The following is a 23278-nucleotide window of genomic DNA, read 5'->3' on the forward strand; positions in this document are numbered from 1 at the left end:
CATTAACACAAACAATTTAGCTATATATGATAGTCAAATAAGATTATATAATATTTTTGTGCGTCTCTACCTAACCAAAAATCTCAATAACACTAACACTTTTTTTTTAAGTACATGCATGTCTCTTTGTTATATATACACACTACTAGCTAGATTATGTTCCAAATCAGTTTATAGATAATTGAAGTCAATTCTACACATTGGCCTACGAAATCTTGATCCACATACTTCACTGAATTCCACGAATATTGTTACTTTTTCGTATAGGAAAACATGTTCCGACCATGTGATTAAGTGTGCCTTCCGAAATCATTTTATTTTGTCTAACGTCGACGACAATATATATAATGACACTTAGCGATATAGAAAATCGTGATTGCGAAGTTGCTGTTATGTGTAAATATCCCAAACCCATTTTCAGTTTCTGATACTCACCCAAAAATATATTTCGAAAAATAAGATAAAAATTGAATTCATATGATGAAATCATGAAAAGGTCAAAAAGGACTTGAAATACATCACTGAGGGATATATTGTTGAGTGATCAGTTATGTCTTTTTTAGATATGTATTATCAGCTTTGTTTGCCACTTTCTACGTTTCTTCATGTCCCATCTTTATCTATGTTTAGATTTCATGTCCGAATCAAGATTGGGTTTGGTTGGGGTCAATCCAAAGCTGATTATGGAGATATAATATGATCCTCAAAGTGCTTAATTTCTTCGTGCGGATTATACGCCGGGAAAAACAAAATCTATCATTGTCCAATTTGGCTGTGGCCACTAATACATTGAAACGTGGTTATGGAACGCCAATGCGTCTTCCTTACATATAAGAATAGGATTAGACATATAACTTAGAATTAGACAATTACAATGATTGGAATCAACTAAAGATATTATTTCTTCTTTATCGCATATGATCAAATTAAATCATGTAAGCTTTGATCAAGATACCTGAATTTACTAAATTTTTCGGTCGTGACTGCATGTGTGATCAGTAAGCCGCTCAATCTACAGAGATGTCAATAACATACCACAAACCGACTGAATTTGATTGAATAGTAAAATAATAAAATTAGGAATCAATGATGTCAAAAAGAATCAAACTTGAAATATCCCACACTGGAAACAAGAATTTATGTAATGGAGTATATAAGAACCATAACATACGTTAGGAGTACTTTTCGTTAATTTTTTAAACGGCGAGCCTCTATCACCGGAAAAAAATTTAGGCCAAAGATCTAGATATGATTTTTTCATAGCTAATCTTACAATTAATGTGTTTTTTTCTTGTCGTGTATGAGGAACATATTGCATGTGAGCAAGGGTGCCTTTTGAAATCACATCCCGTTGCTTCCCGCATTATACATGCCATTTGAGAAGTAGCGATGGAAAAATGGCTGCAACTTTGCGACTACGTGTATAATAAGATAAGTTAGAAAACAAAAAAGCTGTAAAGGTCACAAAACACACCACAAGGGACTGTTTATTTGATACATCTCTTTTTTGTAGATATTTATCAATCAACTTTGTCTGCCACTATTCTTTTCCAGTCAGCATCCCAATTTTAATTGTCATATGTTTAGAGTTTAATATCTGAAATCCAAATTATGTATAATGGGTGTCTCGACTTCAAAGACCCAATTCATGAACCTCTATGTTTATGAGAAATAAAACAAAACAGCACTCATATGAAATATTGCGATTTTTTAAGAACTCACATTCGTTATATAATCCCAAAATAAAAACGAAATGAAAAATATTCTTTTTGTTTTTAAAAAATGTACAAAATATGGTAAGACCTCAATGTCACTTTTTTTTCCCTAATGAAACTGCCTCTTTTTTTTTTCTGTGAGAACTTCTGCACATTCTTCTTCCAATCCAATTTGCAAGCGATGACTCTGGCTAGAAGACTGCATTACAAATGAAAGCAGCAAAGCTTAAGACAAGTGGTTTTAAAAAAGTGGTTGCAATGTAAACCTCACGAATACAATAGCATGTAATCGAAAGTGGTTTCATAAACCCGACCATAAAGGTCCAAACCTTAAGTATTGATAAGTATCAACAATCCCACTAATGGATTTAACCATAATCCATAATCTCAGATAACAACTCCATTGCTTATAAGTGCATGGTTGTATATCGACTGCACCGATTTGCTATTTCTCCAAAGAATCAAGAGTAGGAACCTTTGAGTCCACCTAATTTCTGGAGGACTTATATAAGTCTCTTGAGTCCAATAGTTATTCTAATCTTGGACTCCTCTTATCTAACTAGAGATATGTACAGTTCATGATACAGTTCTCTGTTCCTTAAAACCACTAGGCACTAACCACTTGTTACTATCCAGATTCCAGCATCTTTTCATCGAAAGAGGAGATGTTATTACATAAAAATTCTATTCTATACTACTGCAACAAAAAAAATTCTTTTCAACAAAGCTCTAGCGTGACCTAATCTAAATAATTTCACCATTTTTAGGTAAAGCAAAAGTCATAAAGTTCATTTATATTACATCCACGGTTGGCGCATTACTCGGAGTCTAGCTCAGAAACCCGGAGATATCTAATAAGCAATGAAATATACTAATAACAAAGGGGGCAAGCAAAACCAAGCGAGGAACCATTATACTTTCAGTGCTATAATCTACTAGCTTATGCCTATGGAATCTTTTGATCAAGCAGCCACATTTGAACTCCATAACTACCACTATTGCAAAACAGATGCCTAACTCAAGATTCCAACTTCAAAGCTTTAAGATATGGCATTAGCCCGAGTATAGCTTTACCATAGATAGCCACACATGGATAAAAACTGTTACCTCTGAGGTTCTCTAAATAAGAAACCTCAAAGACAACAACACATAAATCAAACGAAAGGTTCTTAACAATGCAAATATCAGAGCAAAACAAGCCAGAACAAACCTCAATCTAAATCTTCCTGCCTGGTCTCGAGATTCGCTCCACCTCCACCACCAGCACCAGTTCCAGGTGCACCAGACCCTGAACCAGGTTCAGAACCAGAGCCATCCCGTCTCCTAAACGGCCAAGGAAGCTGTATACTGAAACTCCTTGGCGTCTGCTGACCCTCGACCGATCCCTGACCATCCCCGCTACTCTGACCACCTTGACCTTGTGCCCTGTTCTCATAATCAGGATCGTCCGTAGGCAACTCATATCGACAAACCGGACAAGAGTTGTGAAGCTGCAGCCATGGAAGCAAGCAATCTTGATGGAACACGTGCTTGCAAGGCATCTGCTTAACGTCGCTACCGTCCTCAAACTCATCCATACAAACTGCGCACTGGTTCATCTCCGACTTCAACATATCCTTGGTCACCTTAACAGTCGGGAGCGCATCGATTGCAGATTTCGAGGCCGGAGGAGTTCCGTAACGGTTGGGGTCGTTCTCGGCGAGCTGCTGAATCAGCTGCTCGAGACCAGGGCCAAAGAAGTAGTCACCGAGATTCCCCGGCATTCGATTGGATGGATCCGAAGGATTGCTCTCGATCACGAACTGGACGTGCGTACCGCTGGATCGCAGATGCTGGAGATGATTCTGGAGAAACGTAATCGGATCAAAAGCCTCTCCCTGAGGGAGATTCTGATGTTGATGTTGCTGCTGCGGCTGCTGCGTGGAGCGTGGCTGCATCGACGGACCGAAGAAGCTCGGGTTTATGAAATCCATGACGGAGGAGGAATTTGTACCGGGAGGGGCGAATAAGAGTGGGAGCAAGGTGGAGAAAGGATCGGCCATCGGGAAAAAACCGCCGGAATTGAGATTGGGGGCTGGATTAGGGTTGGGTTCCTCGTATTCTTCAAGAAACCCACCGTTACAACGAGGACAGAAAGGATCAACGGTGGAGGAAACTGAGACGGTGACTGTGCGATCGCACTGGTAACAAAAGAACATCTTATCAATCGCCGGAGCGGTGGAGTCAGTAGAATTTACGCCGGAAGACATGACGGAATCTGCGAAATTTTTTTCAGAGCGCGAGACGAAAGTTAAGAGGAAGAAAAGAACCGTCACAGGGACGAATTATAATTCTTTGGTTTGTGGCCGACTCAATCTCTCCTAGGCAAATTGGTCATAGGATTTGGGCCCGTGGACGGCCCATGTATGTTTTCCCTTTGAAGGAATGCCGAATGCTATACGTTTTTGTGGAAATCAATTTTATTAAATTTATTTATGGATTTGCAGTTCTTTTTTCCTACTACGGATAAGAATTCTAGAAGAAGAGAGACATGTACAAATAAATCTTATTGAAATTTGGATATCACAGTTTTACAAAATAAAAAAATTTAACATCATGCATTTCGGTCTTTGCAAGCCGAAATTTGGGAGTTGCTGGATTCCGTATCAGTAACAAAATATATAACAAAGATTTGCATATATTCGCGATATATATAAACCCGAATTTCATATGTGGATCCTTGTTAATGTATTTTTTGTTTGTTAAGGGTCATATATCCTTTTGTTTTGGCAAAAATAAAAGCTTTATCCTTGTTAATGTTAAAACCTTTTATTTTATTCAGATGGATGCAAAGGGCTGGTGCAAGAGTCTAAAATTACTAATTAATTAGTTGATACCATTATTTTTTGCTTGAGAGCACTTCCTTTCATTTGCTACAAAAGGCATATTCTTGCCTCTAAAACTTTTATGTTTCTCTTTTGCCAAGAACAAGGTGACGATAAAACCAAAAGAATAAGATCAGTGACAAAAATTGAGGAATGTTGAGACTAAAGAAGCACCAAATTACACTTAATATGTATATATCGGATGAATCAGGTAATAAACAATAGACAGATTTTTTCACGTAATTGTTCCGTGAAAACAACCCAAAATCGACATAGAATAACCGAACAAATTCCTCTTAGTTAATTAAACCGGCTTGGCATCGTCATGTCCACCAATAACTGCATCATCAGGTATATACTTTTTCCAGAACCAATGCTGCTTCCAAACTCTTCCCATCTCTTCAATGGGAACACCTTTGGTCTCAGGCAACAAAAAGTAGATGAAGACGGTCATAATCGCAACCATGCTTGCAAAGAAGTAGAAGAGACCAAACTTCATGTGGCAAAGCATCGTCAAGAAGAATTGACCTATGAGGAAAGTGAAGAACATGTTGACTGATACGTTGATGGCTTGTCCCGCTGGTCTTATCTCCAACGGACATATCTCACTCGGCACCAACCATCCCAATGGACCCCATGACCATGCAAATCCCGCAACGTACACACATATGAATGCAAGGATCCAATCAGCTGTTGCTGGTGTCAAGGTTCCTGTTCCCGTGGTTCCAAATCTTGCACCGATAAATGAACCAACAAGAAGCTGAAACAAGAAGATGAACATCGAGATCAATCATCTGTAACTAATAGAAACCCTAGTTACATGTTAAATAAAAACCCTAGTTACATATATAACTAATTTTTTTGTACCTGACATATGAACATTTGAATGCCACCTTCAAGGAAAAGCAACCTTCTTCCATATCTATCAGCTGCGTAGATGGAGACAAAGGTCGAGAGCATGTTAACTACACCGGTTATCACAGCCGACATAAGAGAAGCATCATCTCCAAAACCAAGAGTCTTGAAGAGAACAGGCGCGTAGAACATTATGACATTGATTCCAGTAATCTGCTGGAAAAAGGGAATCGCCGAGCAAAAGATTAAAGCTGGTCTGTATTTGCTCTTCTTGATGTTCCTCCATGGATACTCCACCTTTTTAGCTGCTTCACAAGCATCACATAGATCTTGAAACTCATGGTCAACGTTTTCTGCTCCTCGTATCTTCTTCAACATTTGTTTTGCTTCCTCGTATTTGCCTCTCTCCAGCATCGAGTTTGGTGTATCTGGCAAAACGAATGATCCAATCACCATTACAACAGCTGGAACAGCTGCTAAACCTAATGAAACCCTCCATCCATGTTGAGCCATCTTAGATGTTCCATAGTTTATCAGATTCGCCACCAAGATTCCAACCGTGATAGCCATCTGAAAACCGATGTTTAAAGCTCCTCTTATCTTCGCTGGAGCCATTTCCGAGAGGTAAACCGGAGTAGACTGCCAAAAAACAAAAAGAGAGAGAGCAAGAATTGAGAAGTCTTCTTTCAAGAAGTTCCACACTTTTGGCTCATACTTATGGCGGTTTCACATACTTAGATGATACACAAAACCACACAAAAGATGACAACAAAAGCCTCACCTGATTAGCAAATCCAACACCAACACCGAGCAAAAGTCTACCGATGATGAGCATTGCGATATTCATGGCAAAGGCGTTGAAAAGTGCACCGATGAGGAAAGCAACTCCACCGGTAAACATAGAGACTTTACGTCCATACTTTCTAGTGATAACCGAAGCCACAAAGGAAGCTACAAGAGCCGCGAGGTAGAGAGAAGAAGTGAACAATTGGAGCATTTGGTTATCGAATTTGCAGTAAGCCGTGTCGTGCCTTGCCTTTTCCATCTGTCTCTCAACCTGAGGGAAGAACTTGCTAAGAAACTCCTCCATTGATGTCACTCCCCCTGAGATTCCAAGGTCATAACCAAAGAGGAGACCTCCCATGGCGGCAACAACACATGTTACGATAACGAAACCTGTGACTCCTCCTTCATAACTTCTTCCACCACCTCCTCCTTCTGATACAAAAGCTCCTCCTGCCATCTTTTTGGTTTTTTTTTTGGTCAGGAGGAAGTAATGTTGTGGCTTAATTCAAAAATGGGTTTCACTTTGTAATCATTTTAAATAGATAATGTAGTGACACTATAATTAGGGACTGGATTGGTTTCGTGTTGTGTTGTGTTAAAAAAGTTTTATCTTACGATAAGCTTTATCTTTGTTTGGCTTAGGATTAGGGTTGGTAGTTACTATGTTAGTTAGTAGCTCGAGTTGATTAATGTTAGACAGCAAGTTTCATGGATAGTTTTTACTGTGTTTGACTGTTAGTTAGACCGTTTTTTTTTTCAGACCTTGTTTTCCTTATTTATCTTTACAAAAGAGAAAAGGATCAGATAATATTCTTTGTCTCTAGTGTTTTTTTATTTTTATTTTGGACAGTACCTAAAAATAGTAACTTGTTATATAAGAATTTCATAAATTTCTAAAACACAAGAACTCGTCATAACAAAAAAGTAGCATCATGATTTTTATTAGTGTCATTAATTACTGCGTTACTATCTGCTTCATACTCGTATAATACAAGTTGTTAAAACACACACAAATCGTAATCTCTTCGTTTTTGGAATTGCCATCAAAGTTGAAGGTTAGGTTAACTGTAAGAGCCTAAGAGGTTTGGTTTGGTCGGGACTCGGGAGTTTGCCCTGGTTCATTTACGCACATCATTAGTTGTATTTTTTTAATTCGTTTTTAGAAAAATATTGCTTTCTCTACATTGTTAATTACTATACGATTATTTTTAAATGTTTAATTACTTGTACCTAAAAGCTGTCGTGTAGAAGAGGTACTCCAATCACCGAAAAAAGTGGTGACCCTTTTGGATAAACTGAAACATCTACTGATGACTTGTTTTCTTGCTTTAGTATTAGAACTCAAACTCTTTTGTTCTCAAATAAAAAAGATTCACAGAAATGTTAAATGAGAAACAAAAACATAAGACAAACTGATTCCTTTTTATATTTTTCTTGTTTTCCTAGCTTTCTTTGGGCCCAAATTACAATTGCAGCAAAGAGACATTGAATGAGAAGAAACCAAGTAAAAAGCTAGCAAAGTCTCTAAATAAAAAAAAAACAGAGCAGCTTTCTTTCAGGAATAAATTTCATTCTTATTTCATCCTATTAATCATCGCTTTTCTTTTTTTTTTTGTTTAAAATTTTCTCACAAGTATTTTGCCCAAAGAAAACATTTTTTCATCATCATACAGACTTCTGTTGCATCTCAGCAGCACTAATACCAACAGCTTCATCAGGTATAAACCTTCCCCAAAACCAATGCGCCTTCCACACTCTGTTCATCTCTTCGATTGGTACATTCTTCGTCTCAGGCAACATCATGTAGATGAATATCGTCATTATGAAGACAAACACCGCAAAGAAGAAGAAGAGTCCAAATTTCATGTGACAGAGCATTGTGAGGAAAAGCTGAGCTACAAGGAACGTGAAGAACATGTTGACCGCTACGTTTATGGCTTGAGCTGCTGATCGGATCTCTAGTGGAGATATCTCACTAGGAACAAGCCATCCCAACGGTCCCCATGACCAGGCAAAACCAGCTACATAGATGCAGATCAAAGCTACGATCAAATTAGCATCTGATTTTCCAATGTCCCCTGTTCCAGCCACTCCAAATTTGACTCCAATCATTGCTCCAATAGCGATCTGCAACACACATCCAAGAGATTGAGTGTTTGTCAAGAAACGTAAAGTAGGGTTTTGAATTTAGGGCTTTTTGTGTTACCTGAGAGACAAGCATCTGGATACCTCCCTGGAGGAACAAGACTCTTCTTCCAAACCTATCCACTGTGAAAACAGAGACGAAGGTACACAAGAGCTCGATGATACCCGTAACCATAGCCGATAACAGCGAGGCTTTGCTACCGAACCCGAGTGTTTGGAACAGAACAGGCGCGTAAAACGTAATGACATTGATTCCGGTAAGCTGTTGAAAGAAAGGAATGAAGCAAGTCATGATCAACTGTGGTCTGTAACGAGGAAGCAAGATGTTTTTCCATGGATGTTTCACTTGCTTTGACTCCTCACTTGCATCAACGAGATCTTGAAACTCTTCTTCGACTTCCTCTGTTCCTCTGATGGATTGAAGCATCTGTTTAGCCTCCTCTGTGTAGCCACGTTCGATGAGCGAGTTCGGTGTATCGGGAAGGATCAAAGCTCCGATCATGATCATCACTGAAGGAACACAAGCTAATCCGAGAGAGATTCTCCAACCGATGTTCCCTTTCATCTGTGCAGTGAAGTAATTGATGATGGTCGCAACAACGATACCGAATATAATCGCTACTTGAAACCCATTGTTGAACGCTCCTCTTAGATTCGGAGGAGCCATCTCCGAGAGATAAACCGGAACAGACTGAAACCAAAACCAAGAATCGGTTATCTAAACCACCATTGCTTCTTCTTCAAAGCAGGAAAAAAAACTTTTTTTTTATGACTTACTTGATTGGCAAATCCGACTCCGAAACCAAGTAGGATACGACCGATGAGAAGCATAGCGATGTTTTGAGCAAAGCCGTTGAAAGCAGAGCCAATGAAGAAGGTGAAGCCACCAAGAAACATCGACCATTTTCTTCCGAAAACTCTGGTCACTGTAGAAGCGAAGAGGGAAGAGACCAAAGCAGCCACATAGAGAGAAGAAGTAAAGAGAGTGAGAAGCTGACTATCGAATCGACAGTACTCGTTCTCGTGTGCGCTCTTCATCTTCTTGTACACGTAAGGGAAGAACTTTTCCAAGAATGGCTCCATTGATGTTACCCCTCCTACAAGAAATCAAAAACAGAGAACCCCTAAATTACTCACACCGGATATTTCATAGATCAGATCAAAGAAGAGCAAGACTTTGAATCTGAGAAAAAGGAATAAAAAAAATAAAAAATTACCTGAGATTCCAAGATCGTATCCGAAGATGAGACCACCAAATGCACCGATGAAACATGTTACGAACACTTTCGGTGTTAATTTGTAATTATAGTTTCGAACGCCCGGCGTTTGACTGACGAACCCTCCGGCCATTTCTCCGATTTGAAAGTCTCGATTTGCTAAAACGACGTCGCGGAAGACTCAGTGTTGACTTCTCTGTTTCGCACAGAGGAACAAACAAGAGCAAATGTTTTTTTTTGTTAAATACAGAGCAGATCTTGTTCTTCGTCTTCTTCTTTCTTCTTGGTGTTTGTGTTGGTTTGGATTAGATAATTCGATAAATCTGGTTTCGAAAATGGGATTTAGAATCGAAAATCAAAGGTAAGAAAAAGAATTTTGATTTTTGAAAATGGAGGAGATTAGTTGAAATTTATAGGATTCGAATTAACTGTCGGCTCTCTGACTATGAGGTCGGAAAAGAACAACAGCTGTTCTCGTTCTTACCACTTGCCTATTCCTCTGGATCTTATCTGCTTCCATAAATCTCGTGTCTTTTTTAAGTTTTGTTTTAAAAAAAATAATTAAATTATTACGATGCTTTTTTGTTTGAAAAGTCTAACGTTACTCAACTTAATTAGAACAACTTACGAAATATTCGCTGCAAATAAAATAATTATATATACGAGAAGTCGTAGTTTTTTAAAATAAAAATTCTCTTTACTTTGTAACTAGAACTACATTTTTGACTCAAATTAATCTATTTTTGATTTTCTCTTGTCACTTTTTTCAAAAAGTAACAGATATTTTTATTTGTTTTAATGGTACTAAAATTGAGTAAACGGCCGCAAAAGTCGGTCAATGGACAGAAAAGACCGCTACTATTTTAGTTTTAGATGAGATAAGATCTTTGATCCGATTTTCTTCCTTTTAATTTACTCACAAAAATATTTTTCGAATTTTAGTCTAAGAATGGTATAGTAGTATATCTCTTTCAATTATTATTACTTTCCATATTTTGAAACTTAAAAGTGGTACGGATTTTTCAATCTCTATCCAAAATTTGAGGTCATTTGATACTTAAATAACCTTTTTACTCGTGACAGCCTTTCCACCATTCACATGTATGGATCTAACTGAATATTACTCCATTTTTAATATTATCACGGATGGGACAAACATATGTTGAAAAACAAAATATATAATATATATATATATAGAACATATTATACGTCAAATTGATGTAAGATAATATTTGTGTCAGAGGATATTCAAACAATGTTATAAAAACAGTTGTACCAGTGGGGCTATTGATTACGATATGGAAAGAAAAAGTTGACTATCACTATTTTTATATAGTGTATACTAAATTATTTCGTAAAATGTACGTAGTTTCATACTACTGCTTTTAGTTGGAGTCATCCGTCGCTCTCTACTCCTTCAGTTTACATTGCAAAGTCAAAAGTCGTTGCATTACATTATTTTTTACAAAAATAGTGAACGCAGTACTTACATTTATATTTAAATATTTTCTTTAGATAGTGCTTACTGCTAATCGTTTATAATTCATGAAGCCACTAGTTTCTACATACATGTAGATAGAAATTGTGACGTTGATGCACACATTTTGTATTGCTAAAGCACATAGAACAAGATAATAACTAGGTGTTTCGATCACATGGGTAAAGCCAACTTGGCTTTTAGATATTTGCTTGTATTACCAATGTTTTTTTTTTTGAATTATTGTATTACCAGTCTTTCAATTTATATAAACAAACGTTTGCTAGCCGACAAAAAAAAAAGAATAAAATAGGACAACAGAACATTGAGAGGAAGAATTAGCAAGCTGAAAAAGGCAAGACAACTAACCATCGTATGTGTACCAGGACAACATATATAACTTGTTGTTTGTTTAAAATAAGTTGGAATCTTAACCGCAAAACAACAATTAAGAACATGGGTTTTTGCGAATCCCTTGCGAATCCCTGTTTTCTTTTTCCAAACATCAGAAACTGATTATATTTTACTAGTTATTTACAATTATGTGTGAAATGATTAGATCAAGAGATGATGCTCAGGTATGATTCATGAAATGGCATGTGAACACCTTGTCAAAACTAAAGTTTTGTATGGTACTCAACGACTCGTCCACTGTCCATCCTCTCAAAATGAACTAAAACGGTAGAATACGAACGCTTCACCGGTAAAAGAATAGAGAGTGTTTCCTCCTCTAGTTATCAGAAACGGAATGTAATCCACCATGCATATGTTCAAGATCCGGGAGATGTATCTCAAACGCTAATTATTCATATAGCAATGCAGGTTATCCGAAACTCAAGACCTATCCAAACACCCACGAAAAATAGATTGTGTCATCAAGGGAAAGATATATGTCATCCACGACCAGTCTGGTAGACACACCTGTAGGTGATGTGATTGTCATTTGTCGAATTACAATATTGTAATTAAATGTCACACATCAAAATTTGAAAGATTTGTGAAATAATATAAAGGTTCATGGGTTAGTCTAAGGGAATGCTCAACTTCATATCCATATCCCATACATCATATCTTGCATTCACTTTGAAAATATCCTATCTTTTTCCAGGAGTATTTTTTTCTCTCACTGTCTCTTCTCAGTCTTAGTATAATAAAAAATTTACGCCATGAACTACTTCTTACATTAATTTAGAACCAACTCATTTTTCTACTCCCCCGATTCCAGCCTTTTCCATTATCTTTAATTTGACCAAACATTGATATTTTTTTTGGAGTGACATCACAACTGACCGCTTAACATATATATTCTCGAACGTTGCTCAACAATGCATATTTTTTCGAGAAACATCCTAGTCCGAATCATTTAGTGGGGTAAATTCTGTAAATTCGTCCCCAACATTACTTTTTTGGACTTTTACCAAGTTCCGGTTGCTCAAATATTTTTTACTTACACACCAGACGATATTTTTACTCATTTACGTAAGTGAAAAAAAATTATATAGAATAAAAATGGCGACGCATGGACCCCGAGAAAGATTTAAACCGACAAAAAATAACATAAAATGCTTACACGACGACGAGAAACAAACCCGTGGAACCAGGCCCGACTTCGAGAACAGGCAAGGGAGGTGACCGCCGCGGGCATCCACTCTGAAAGGGGTATATTTTTTGCGGCATTCATTATAAATGGGCATATTTTTTATCTATGCCCCTTTATAAACAAACTTTTGATTCATAAGATGTATTGTATTTATAGCCCAAAAAACTCGACTCCCAAACTTATTAGATAAAAGAAAACCTAAATCTAGCCCAATAAAGAAACCGTACGGTAGGGGGACTTCGCCCCCCACACCTCCCAAATGAATCCACGTCCATCGATGGTTCACGTGCCATAAACGTTCAGTTTACTGTAGCAGAGTATCTTTAGTTATCTTTGTCACCGAAACAACAAATGGGGTAGCTTATTATCAATTGAGATAATTATTTGAAAAACTCGACTACGACATTTTAATAAACGATTTTACATGAAAAAAATGCATGAAGATCTATTTTTCAACAAAAAAACTATATGTTTTATTGGATTTTTTTCTTTTCTTATAAGTCGTTTATGGAGTTTGATTGTTTTATGAATTTTTGTTTTATGTTTTATTATTTTAATTTTAAAAAAAATATAAAAAAATATATTTTAAAAAGTTAGATGCGAGCATTTAAATTAATCGGTTCGACACTGCGTGGAATAGGCGGTGCATCTCATCATCATATACTTCGAAAAGAAGAAATATCCAAACCAGCCTCTTTCTTCATATATATATATATACAACTTTTCGAGCAATAATTCACATCGTTAAGAGAGACAACAACAACAACAAAAAAAACAAAAAAAAAGAGAAGAGGATGTCGTCGTCAAGGGAGCTACAATACTTGGAGTACACATACAGAAACAACCGTCCCACGACGGGTCTCCTCAACTCCATCTTCATGACCACCGTTAACACCGCCGCTCGTTCTCTCGTCTCCGTCGCCTCCACCGCCTCCACACCGGAGCTAGCTTCTAGGCGGTGGTCGGCTTCAGACCATCTCAGGTTCATGTCTATGATGATGGCGTGGCTTGCTCTTTGGCTCCTTAGGGTTTTCTTGGACTATCTTCCTCTTCCTCTCGTCTCTTCTTCTTCTTCTTCTTCTGCTTCTTATTCTTATTCTTATCCTCCCTTTAGTTTTGCTTCGGGTCTTCTTACCGCGGCGGCGGAGAACGCGTTGGTCCCGGTTTCGGCTTCCTCCTCCTCCTCGTCCACGTCATCAACGGCTTTGGTGAAGTATTCAGGGTCGGCTGATTTGGGTATGATGATTTGTGACGGCGTTGATGTGCCTTCCGTTAACTCTCTCGGTAGAGCACTTTGTCACGTAAGTGTTAATTTGTAATCTGTCATTATTTAGTGTTAATTAGCATTAACGTGTTACTGTCCTTTTTTCTTTCGTGTTTGGTAAAGATTTTCTTAACGTTTTAACGATTTAAATGTTTTTTTTTCTTTTTTCTGTCACTTGTTTGCTTGGATTCAATTAAGACATCAAGATCATATGTAGACTTGAGTGTTGTTGCTTGGTTATATTTGTATTAACTCGAGAGCTTAGTTGAAATGGATAGTTAGTTTCTCGGTATATACATATAATATTATGTTGGAGCTTTCTATTTTTCGGACACTCCACGAGCTGAGGCTGAGGTGCCTAACGGGGACATTTTTCCTCTGTAATTTCCACGTGGACAACATGCATAGTTCCACATCATACATGAGAAAAAAAAAAAAGAGGGAAGTGGAATCATAGGATATCGATTAGTCAAAGCTTGGGTTATTTGTACTCTTAATTACTGAATCGAGACTAATTAACTAAATTATCATAACTATTCGTAAAATCAAGAATCTGCAACGAACTCTTCTGATCATTGGATCTCTAATATCCGCAAGAAAAGACATATTACTCGTTTGTTTATCCGCATATATATGAGTAATTCGATTGATTATGGTCCTATTTATGTATTCTCATTAATGTTTTTGGTTTGCCATTTTATACGTCGTCTACGATCGAGTAGGCACTAGCGCTCATGAACGAGATTCCAATAACCTCACGAAAATACCAATTTACGATGGGAATGGCCGAGAAGATCATGGAAGACAACGCGCAGAGCTGCAACGTGGAGCTACTCGATGTCAACCGAGCGGCCCTCGCTTCCTCCTTTGCACGCACCACTGCGCGTTTGCAAGACTCCTTGAAACGTTCTCGAACCGCAGATGAGCCTTTCCTTGGTTTGCCGTTGCGTGTGGTTAGCGCACTTCCGCTAGGAGGCTATGTAGCTTCTTACGTGAGAGGAGTGACCACGTGCATCAACACGGTCAGGTCCTTGGCTGATATGACCGGTAACTTGTTATCATCGCAGAGTAGGAGGAGAGAGTCTGCGTTGGTGAGAGCTGGTGGTTTCCAGGAGAACGAGGTTGAACTAGCGGTGGAGAAACTAGCGGAGGAGCTTTTGTGGATGACAGAGAAACTTAGACGTTATGGTGCTGTGGAAGAAGGTATCAAACGGTGGAGCTACGCTTCGGCTTTAGCTTCCTTGTCTCTCACGGCTGCTCCTAGGGTTCAAGGCCTCATGGTTAAGATTACAGGTAAACTATTGCCATTATTATCTTTTAGTCACTCAGGTCTTTACATGGACTGTTGTTTTCTTCACAAACTCTCTTTAAATGTTTTTGAAGCGCTCTTAATTGGAGAGTTAGCAAGGGACAACACACAAGTTCCGGGACAAGTTAAGTTCAGACTCCTTGCAAACTGGCTACCGTTGTTTAGCCACGCAAGGAACGGTCTAGCCTTTCCGGTTCTCACGGGTTACGAGAGAGTTGAGGTGGAACGTGCCATAGACAAAGCCATCTCGACTTTGCCTGCACTGGACCAAGAAATCTTACTCACAAACTGGCTCCAAGATTTCTCAATCTCGGCCTCTGAGTGGCCCAATCTCACCCCAGCATACGACCGGTGGTGCCACTCCACTCGCCAACTTGTCATGTAGACGACCAGTGGTCCAATGAGAACAAGAAAAACATAGATGCCTCTCGATAGCTTGTGTCCAAAAATTTATCGTAGGTAATAAAAGACTAGCTTCGATCTAGTCAAAGATTCAGACCTTGAAACCTTTGATGTATCTCTCGAGTCTAAGAAGACTGAAGTTCTAGCTTAGAATGTTTTTTTTTCTAGATCAAAAACCAGATCGATCGTAGTTGTTTCATAGTGGCATACATGAACAACAACAAAAATGCCGACTTATTAATATATGAGCTATATCCCAAAATCGCAAATATGGAAGCAGATAAGAGATGGTGATCTATTATAAATTTTAAACGAAGAATTAGATAAATATACCATGGCACTAAATTCTTAAAAATATTAATCCCTCGTTTAAATCCAAAATTCTGTATATAAAATCCCATTATATTAATTTGTAAACAGAGCTATATATATATATATATATATACATGGTTTACTTAATAGGTCGAATCAATATTATAACGAAATTTGACATTAATGTTTGGATGTGATGATCAAGATGAGCATGATTGGGATCAGAATTAATGCTTCATTACTTTGAGGAAAACGATTGTATGTGTGTGTGTTTTGGAATTGTTAAAAAGGAAAACGAAATCAGTGATTACAACAAGAAAATGTAAAACTTTTCAAATATCCTAAATGATTTTTGTACATATAAACTTAACTTTCTAATAAATAAAAAAATTTAAATTTTGACAAAAAAACTTGTAGAGGAACAGAAGAATAAAAATGAAAACTTATGTGTGTGTGTTTTGGAATTGTTAAAAAGGAAAACGAAATCAGTGATTACAACAAGAAAATGTAAAACTTTTAAAATATCCTAAATGATTTTTGTACATATAGACTTAACTTTCTAACAAATAAAAAAATGTAAATTTCGACAAAAAAACTTGTAGAGGAACAGAAGAATAAAAATGAAAACTTCTTAAAAGGTTTGTGGGCATATTAAGAATCTTTAATGTAATAGAAAAATGCAGAAATAAGGAAAAATGCTTTTTTAACAAAAACAAAAAAAAGGAAAATTGTTTTGATCACCTAACTATATATAAGAACATAGGGGTGAGTTTTTTTATTTATTTTTCAATCTTGCTTTCATCTTTCACGTTAAAAAAAAAGTTTATAGTATTTACAAGTTAGAAACTATGGCTCAAGATCAAGAACACAACCAAGATGAAGAACTCAATTTAGAATTGGGTTTAGCTCTATATGATCCATGGGTCATAAAAAAGACGTTATACGACAGTGATGTTTCCCAACAAGGTAGGCTTAATTTACCGAGACAAGACTTCGAAGATTTTATAATTCCAGAGATGGCAGGTGATTTGGTCCAGAATTTGGGAAACGGTGTTAAAGTGAAGGCTCTTGTTGTGGATGAAGAAGAACACATTGTAACCTTCAAAAGGAAATCCAATGGAAGTTATATTCTTTGCGCTGGATGGTCCGCAATCGTCAAAGCTAATAATTTCCAAACAAACGATCTAATTGGATTTTGTTGGGTTAATAGCTCTGACAGATTTTATTTACAGCGTATTAATTAGTTACTTTTATTTTATCTTATTTTTTCAAATATTTTAAAAACTTTCTAATATTTATTTAGTTAAGTAGTTTTAATTTAACTACAACGTCTGTTTGTAGTTGGTTTTATGAGTTTTTGGGTCATGAATTCACCATATTGGTTTTATTAGTCTATTCAAAGAATAATAAAAAGAATATTTTATTTATTCGTTCGTTATATCTATTTATTTCACTTGTATGTCCTGCTCAAGCGAGCTCGTTTCCTTCTCCGCCTCATGTTCGTTTCCTCTCCGCCTCAAAACATGAGGCTTCTTTGCTGCAGCTTCTTTAACTATGTCGATGATATCAAAAGTGTTACGAATTAACTTGTTTGTTATTTTACGTGATGGTAAAAACAAATGAAGAAGGTGCAAACATGAGGAAAAGAGCCGTTAATTTTAAAGAGAAGCTCAAAGCCTATGTGAGAAGTGGAGGCTCCTCACACAAAGCGTTGGATGATCATCGTCAAGTACCTGAAGGCAGAGTGAGAAGCTGCTTTTCATGTATTTGTAGAGATCATTCATTACATTGTTTAGAACAAGCTTGATCTTACAAAATTTCATATGTACGTGGGTTTTCTTATCCAAATATAAAGCAATTCAAATAAAATACGAGTACAAGAACTTAAAAAAAGATTTGAGTAACTTCCAATTTATGAGATTGTTTAAAGGAAATCTGATGTTGGTTTTGTTTTTATAGTTTACAAACAGACAGCTAAGGTTTTTGAAGTTCTTAGCTTATAATTTTTTTTTCTTTCTAGATCTCTCTTTTGCTCACACTAGCTTGGTCCAGCGGAGGAAGTTGAAACTTCTGCGCTACATACGGGGCAAATCTGCAAAAAAAAAAAAAAAAATCGTGCCAGTTTCGGGTTGTTAATGGCCTTCGATTTATATGAATGTCGTCAAGAGAATAACAATCGAATTTCTACAAACTGCTTGTTTAAAAGCTAAGAGATAAATAATTGTTCCTAATTTCCATGGAAGTTGATAAGATGATCGCACACTGTAGATAGTCTTAGTATGGTATTAACAAGTTCAAATCATCACTCCTTACTAGGAATCAAACCCCCCAGTTTCGAAGGTGCTGATGTAAACAATAAGTAAAGGCATAAAATGCAGTCCATAAATTCAACAAACTTGAGATAATAGTCTGCTAAATTCTACATTTCTACTACTGAGACGGTTTTCTGGCATGAATATCTCTTTTCCTTATCAAAAAGGGTATGTGTCGGGTATAAAAAGACAGACTACAAAAAAGTCTTCCTAATTGTGTTTATCAGGTTTCACATAGCTGACTACAACAACTCAATGATAAACACATCTACTCTAACAGGATTCTTTTGTTTTTTTTTTTTTAAAGACGTACCTTGTTTATCTTCAACCAGTTATTTATGCATTCCGAGTGATACGAATGTTTGCATGGAAGCAGTATCAAGTCATCGTTATCCTCATAGTCTAAACGACAAATAACACACCTGCATCGAGCATCAGAGAAATTAATTATCAAGCTACATGCACAAAATTGTCAATTGGTCTACTTAATTGGTTACACAAAAAGGCATTACGACTCATTGGTTCCGTTCTGATTGTCTCCATCTTTATATCTTTTTGAAGGCAAAGTTGCAATTGTATCAGCAGACAATCCTCTACTCTCGGTTCCCACAATTTCGCCAAGTGCAAGCAATTCCTGCAAAAATAAGATAGCGTACAGTTATAAGCCAACAGACGTGTTAGGCATCTGAATTTTTCATATTGAAATGCATGCCGGATATTATCACTAGATTCCAATATTTTCACAATAGTATTCAAATATAACCATGAATATTTTCATACCTCATATGAAAGCTCATCAGGATCCATCTCATCCCAGGCATCCTGCAAAATTAAAGCATACATAACGTGAGTGCAAGCAGATTCAAATCACCTGAAAAAAGCCTTACTTTCTATGATTCTCTACTCAGCAATTCTAAGTTCTAGTTGATTTTCAATAAAATGGACCAGACTCTATCTATAGCTTCAGTCCGCTGCGAGGTCCCATGCTGCAGGCTATGAGCATAACCTTCTCCGATGCCAGTGACCACTTAATGCCAGCGGATTAAAACTGACTCGATTACCGTACTGGTTAATGCATTTTGACCTCCAAATACACAATTGTGCAGAGTTCCGGTAGCATAAATCGATAATAATTAGGTACAACCTAGTGTCAAAGTACCAAACAGTATCCAGTACGTTTATTGGCTCAACTACGAACAATAACTACCTCATAAAACACAGGGAGGAGTATCTAACTGGGCCTCCGGACGAAAAAGGCTAACACCACAGACTAAATTGGCACGAAAACAAAACAAACTAATGTCATGACAGAAGGATAGTAGATAGATGGAACCATGTATGATGACACTTAGACAATGACTTGTTCTATGTCATGACTTTGTCCTTTGTCTACCATATGACTAAACAAAACAAGGGGCTGGACAGTAGTTCTTTTCACATACAGGGGCAAGAAGGTTCATATTCTTAAGCAAAAGAAGGTTTGCACTTTACAGCTCAAGATCAAAAAGATTTTTGTTGTAGTGTAAGGAGCCTACCTGAGACGTGTGATCCTCATCCTCTAGATCTTCAACCCCTGCAACCAATAACAGTTAGCATAAATCCAAACTAATTCTAGAACGCCCATGAGAGTGAACTTAGGTGATAGTTATAAGTGTACTCACGATCTGCAAACCCAGATAAGGCAGACAGTCTAGCTGCCATTTCCCTTTCATCAGCTTCCTGAAGAGCTCTAGCATAGGCCTCATCATCTGAATTAGCAACTTCTTCGGTATCAGAGTTTCTGCCGTCATCTTCTTGATCGTCTTCATGGGCATGTACATCAGGGGCATCTACCTGAGGATCCTCATCTGTTTCATACTCGTCTTCATCGTCATCCTCATCCTCATTCTCGGGGTCATCGAACTCATCCTCATCGTATACATAGCTTCCAGTTTCCCAGCTCCCATAGTCACTGATTTCAGTGTTCATGGTCAGCATCATATACGCCCGCTCCTGAAACCCGAAACATTATAACGCACACATAGAACAATTCTACTGAAATTCTTTGGAAATAATCTAAATTTCGAATGCAATTAGAAAGAAACTGAGGAAACAACTCTAGAAGAAAATCCGAGAAGCAGTGAACTATTCCGCGTATCCAGGAGAATAAGCAACAAAAAAGCCCAAACAGCATCAAATAACCTAAAAACGCAGAAATCCCAAACAGATAGATGTGCAAGAAAGACCCACCTGTTCTTGGAGCGTGCGAGCGAGAGCAAGATCCGCATCCATTTGGCTTAGATTAGTGAACGGAACTCTAGCGGAGGAAGATCGGGGAGGTAGCTCTCCCACCGAATTCGATCCGCTCTCATCCGCCGCTACAGCCACCGCCACTGCCGTCTCTACCCCCTCCTCTCCTTTCTCGCTTCCACTTCCGGTGTCTGAGACAACACCGCTCGGCCGATTCTCCGGCAACCGTCCATCAGTCTCGTTAATCTTGGTCGCTTGCTCGGCGGTGAGGACGACGTTTTTAGCGTGGCCATTGTCGTTCTCCATGGGCATGATTGTAACCTAGGGTTTTCGAATCCGATTTCGGGAGATGAGCGAAGGGAATTTGGGGGATTGGTATCGAAAGGGAATTATTCAGGAATCTGAGAAAACAATGACACGACGCGAGACGAGACGAGAAAAGGTAAAATAGTGCTTCTCTTAGCTGATTTCAAATTTTGAAATATGCAAATTTCTTCGAAATCACATCCCTCTATTTTTTGTTTCTTTCTAAAGCCACCGACTCTGTTTATCATGTGCTTACCTCCACCATTATCTTTCACTTGTGTGAATCCGAAATCATGATTAAAAGTGAGATTAATATATTAAATACACATTCTTAATCAATGCAATATTCATCTTTTGAACCTATGAGATTGAAGTAACTTCAATTCCTACTCAAAAAAATGTTTTGGTTATCCGAAGACGATAATTATCTTCTTTTTGTGTACTGAAATCATTTTGACATTTTATTAGAAAAAAGCTGGAAAATTGGCTTTTTCAGATCTAAACTTTTAGAAAATGTTAAATGTATACCTAAACTTATATATGATGCTATATCATACTTAATCTATATTAATATTTGAAATTCATTCTTAATCTTCTTTTTAATTTGAATTTCGTCCTTAAACTTTTTTTTTGTGCGTAAAACAATTATAAGGCAATCACTGTTAAATATTCTGTCAAGTGTAGTCTACGTGTCGACGATGTGTTTTGGGCTTCTTTATAGTTTGAGAAGAAAACAAAAAAAAACGACGTCGTTGGTTTAGGAAAATTGTTTAAAGAAAAAAGAAAAGAAAAAGGAATAAATCTAGGCAAATCGGTCTTTCTTCGAACCATCCCCATCATCGAAACAAAACCGAGTTAACTCCACCTGCGATTGAAAAACAGAGGCCAAAGCACAGTGGATCATATGCTATTAGGCATCACTTACGTGTAAAGCACAGTGGTTTAGAAAAATAGAAATTCCTTTTTTCTTCTTAACTCCCCTAAATCAACGTCGATAACTATTACAGATCCGACTTCTCAATTCCTAATATGGGTTTTCTGGAATTTGGCTTTGCAATTCCCAATTTCTACTTCCTCCAAATTCTCAAATTTGATTGAATTGCATTCTTAATTGAGTTTGCGTAGTGCAATAATCATTGATTTTCCTATTGGGACAATAAGAATCGCGTCAAAACTGTGACTTTTATAAAGCTGCCTATCAGTAGCTAGTCTTCCCTATCAAAATCGCATCGCTCTCTTTATTCTCCGATGCGAAATTCAAATCCGGCTGTTAGAGACATGCTCGGCAAAGGTCACGTCAGATCGTGCGAAGGACGATTCGCTAACTTTGATCCCCTCTCCCTCCCTCTTCTTGTTTAGCTTAGAGTATGATCTCGTAATCCTCCGACATTTTGGTTCAGCAATAGTCTCCTTCGCAAATTTAACAGGTCCATAAACTTCTACCTCTTCAATTGGATTCGTCATCGGCTTTGGGCTTTTCTCGATGCTGGTAGAACTGCTAGGAAGCGTTGTTATCGGCTGAAAAAAGCAAATTGGAGCAGGAATCGACAGAAGCAGCAAATAATATTGTTTTCTTGTGCTAAAGAGGTGACTGGAGAGCAACTGGAGAGATTTGAGCTCTCTTCCGGTGTAAAAATGTTTTTTTCAGTGTCTGGAGAACAAAAATAGCCGACAGTTAAAATATTTTTTTTTCTGGCCTAGAATTAAAACGTCATTGTTTTTAAACTTTCGTGTAGATTTTTTTTTTTTAAGAAATCAAAAACTACAAATGACGTCGTTGCTTACTAAGATACCACCTAGACTTGATTTAACGGACCTTTAACAGCGTTTAGACAATATAGGTTTAAGCACAAAAAAATTAGTTTAGGTATGAAATTTTATAAATTAAGAAGTTGAAGAATGTTTAGGCACCATATACAAAGCCGGGTATAAATTTAACATATTTTTATAGTTTAGGTTGTAAAAAGCCATTTTTCCGAAAAAAGCTAAACAAATAGAAAAGCTTAAATTCTCACGAAAGTTAAATGTAGAGAATTTTTTTTTCCGAAAGTAAATGGGCCGAGACGCCAAAAGGCCCAAAACGTTTCGCGGAAACGTGCAAGTAAACAAAAACTTGGCTTGATGAAGAAAAACACTTGACGTTCGTATATTTTAGTTTTTTTTTTTTGAGAAAATGATCATTATTTAATATTGTTTTTTGTTAAGTTAAGTTAATTCATCATTCAACACAATTAGTACATATCATTCAAGTTTATATTGTTAGATTATAGCAATTGATAGACGACAAAAAAAAGATTATACCAAATGATATTTTTTAACGTTTTTAAAATTTATTTAGAACATTAATCAAAATTAATTTTTATGAATAAGTTAAATAATCTTCTTAATTTTTGTCTTCTTATCATTCATGCATGTATTTTAATTTCACACGTTTTAGACTTGAAAATAATATAATGATTTTGTTAAAAAAAATGAATATAAAATG

General features: G+C 37.1%; 5 protein-coding genes across 6 annotated transcripts; 1 reads left to right on the top strand and 4 right to left on the bottom strand.

The window, feature by feature from the left end:
- Nucleotides 1-1715: 1715 nt before the first annotated feature.
- Nucleotides 1716-4046, bottom strand: LOC18025226 (E3 ubiquitin-protein ligase RING1-like). Its single transcript, XM_006406373.2, has 2 exons — nt 2926-4046; nt 1716-1914 (listed from the first exon to the last, which is right to left on the bottom strand). The coding sequence occupies exon 1, from the start codon at nt 3962-3964 to the stop codon at nt 2927-2929; it is 1038 nt and encodes a 345-aa protein (XP_006406436.1). The 5' UTR covers nt 3965-4046; the 3' UTR covers nt 1716-1914; nt 2926.
- A 765-nt stretch (nt 4047-4811) lies between these two features.
- LOC18025227 (sugar transport protein 10) lies at nt 4812-6714 on the bottom strand. The gene is made up of 3 exons (XM_006406374.2): nt 6216-6714; nt 5447-6073; nt 4812-5339 (listed from the first exon to the last, which is right to left on the bottom strand). The coding sequence occupies exons 1-3, from the start codon at nt 6675-6677 to the stop codon at nt 4884-4886; spliced, it is 1545 nt and encodes a 514-aa protein (XP_006406437.1). The 5' UTR covers nt 6678-6714; the 3' UTR covers nt 4812-4883.
- A 975-nt stretch (nt 6715-7689) lies between these two features.
- Nucleotides 7690-10058, bottom strand: LOC18025228 (sugar transport protein 4). Its single transcript, XM_006406375.2, has 4 exons — nt 9583-10058; nt 9143-9462; nt 8427-9056; nt 7690-8347 (listed from the first exon to the last, which is right to left on the bottom strand). Exons 1-4 carry the CDS (start codon nt 9713-9715, stop codon nt 7886-7888), a joined length of 1545 nt encoding a protein of 514 aa, XP_006406438.1. The 5' UTR covers nt 9716-10058; the 3' UTR covers nt 7690-7885.
- Nucleotides 10059-13422: 3364 nt separating this feature from the next.
- Nucleotides 13423-15773, top strand: LOC18025229. 2 transcript variants are annotated; one of them, XM_006406378.2, is made up of 4 exons: nt 13423-13641; nt 13774-13960; nt 14646-15216; nt 15307-15773. In XM_006406378.2, exons 1-4 carry the CDS (start codon nt 13454-13456, stop codon nt 15615-15617), a joined length of 1257 nt encoding a protein of 418 aa, XP_006406441.1. In that variant the 5' UTR covers nt 13423-13453; the 3' UTR covers nt 15618-15773. The 2 variants fall into 2 exon arrangements, with proteins under 2 accessions (XP_006406441.1, XP_024015568.1); XM_024159800.1 differs by having other exon boundaries at nt 13423-13960.
- Nucleotides 15774-17772: 1999 nt separating this feature from the next.
- LOC18025348 (E3 ubiquitin ligase BIG BROTHER-related) lies at nt 17773-20799 on the bottom strand. Its single transcript, XM_006406380.2, has 7 exons — nt 20488-20799; nt 19920-20250; nt 19794-19831; nt 19039-19080; nt 18771-18892; nt 18572-18680; nt 17773-18038 (listed from the first exon to the last, which is right to left on the bottom strand). Exons 1-7 carry the CDS (start codon nt 20797-20799, stop codon nt 17985-17987), a joined length of 1008 nt encoding a protein of 335 aa, XP_006406443.1. The 3' UTR covers nt 17773-17984.
- Nucleotides 20800-23278: the final 2479 nt, after the last annotated feature.

Source organism: Eutrema salsugineum, unplaced genomic scaffold, assembly GCF_000478725.1.
Source record: "Eutrema salsugineum unplaced genomic scaffold, Eutsalg1_0 scaffold_13, whole genome shotgun sequence".
NCBI classification, from domain to species: domain Eukaryota; kingdom Viridiplantae; phylum Streptophyta; class Magnoliopsida; order Brassicales; family Brassicaceae; genus Eutrema; species Eutrema salsugineum.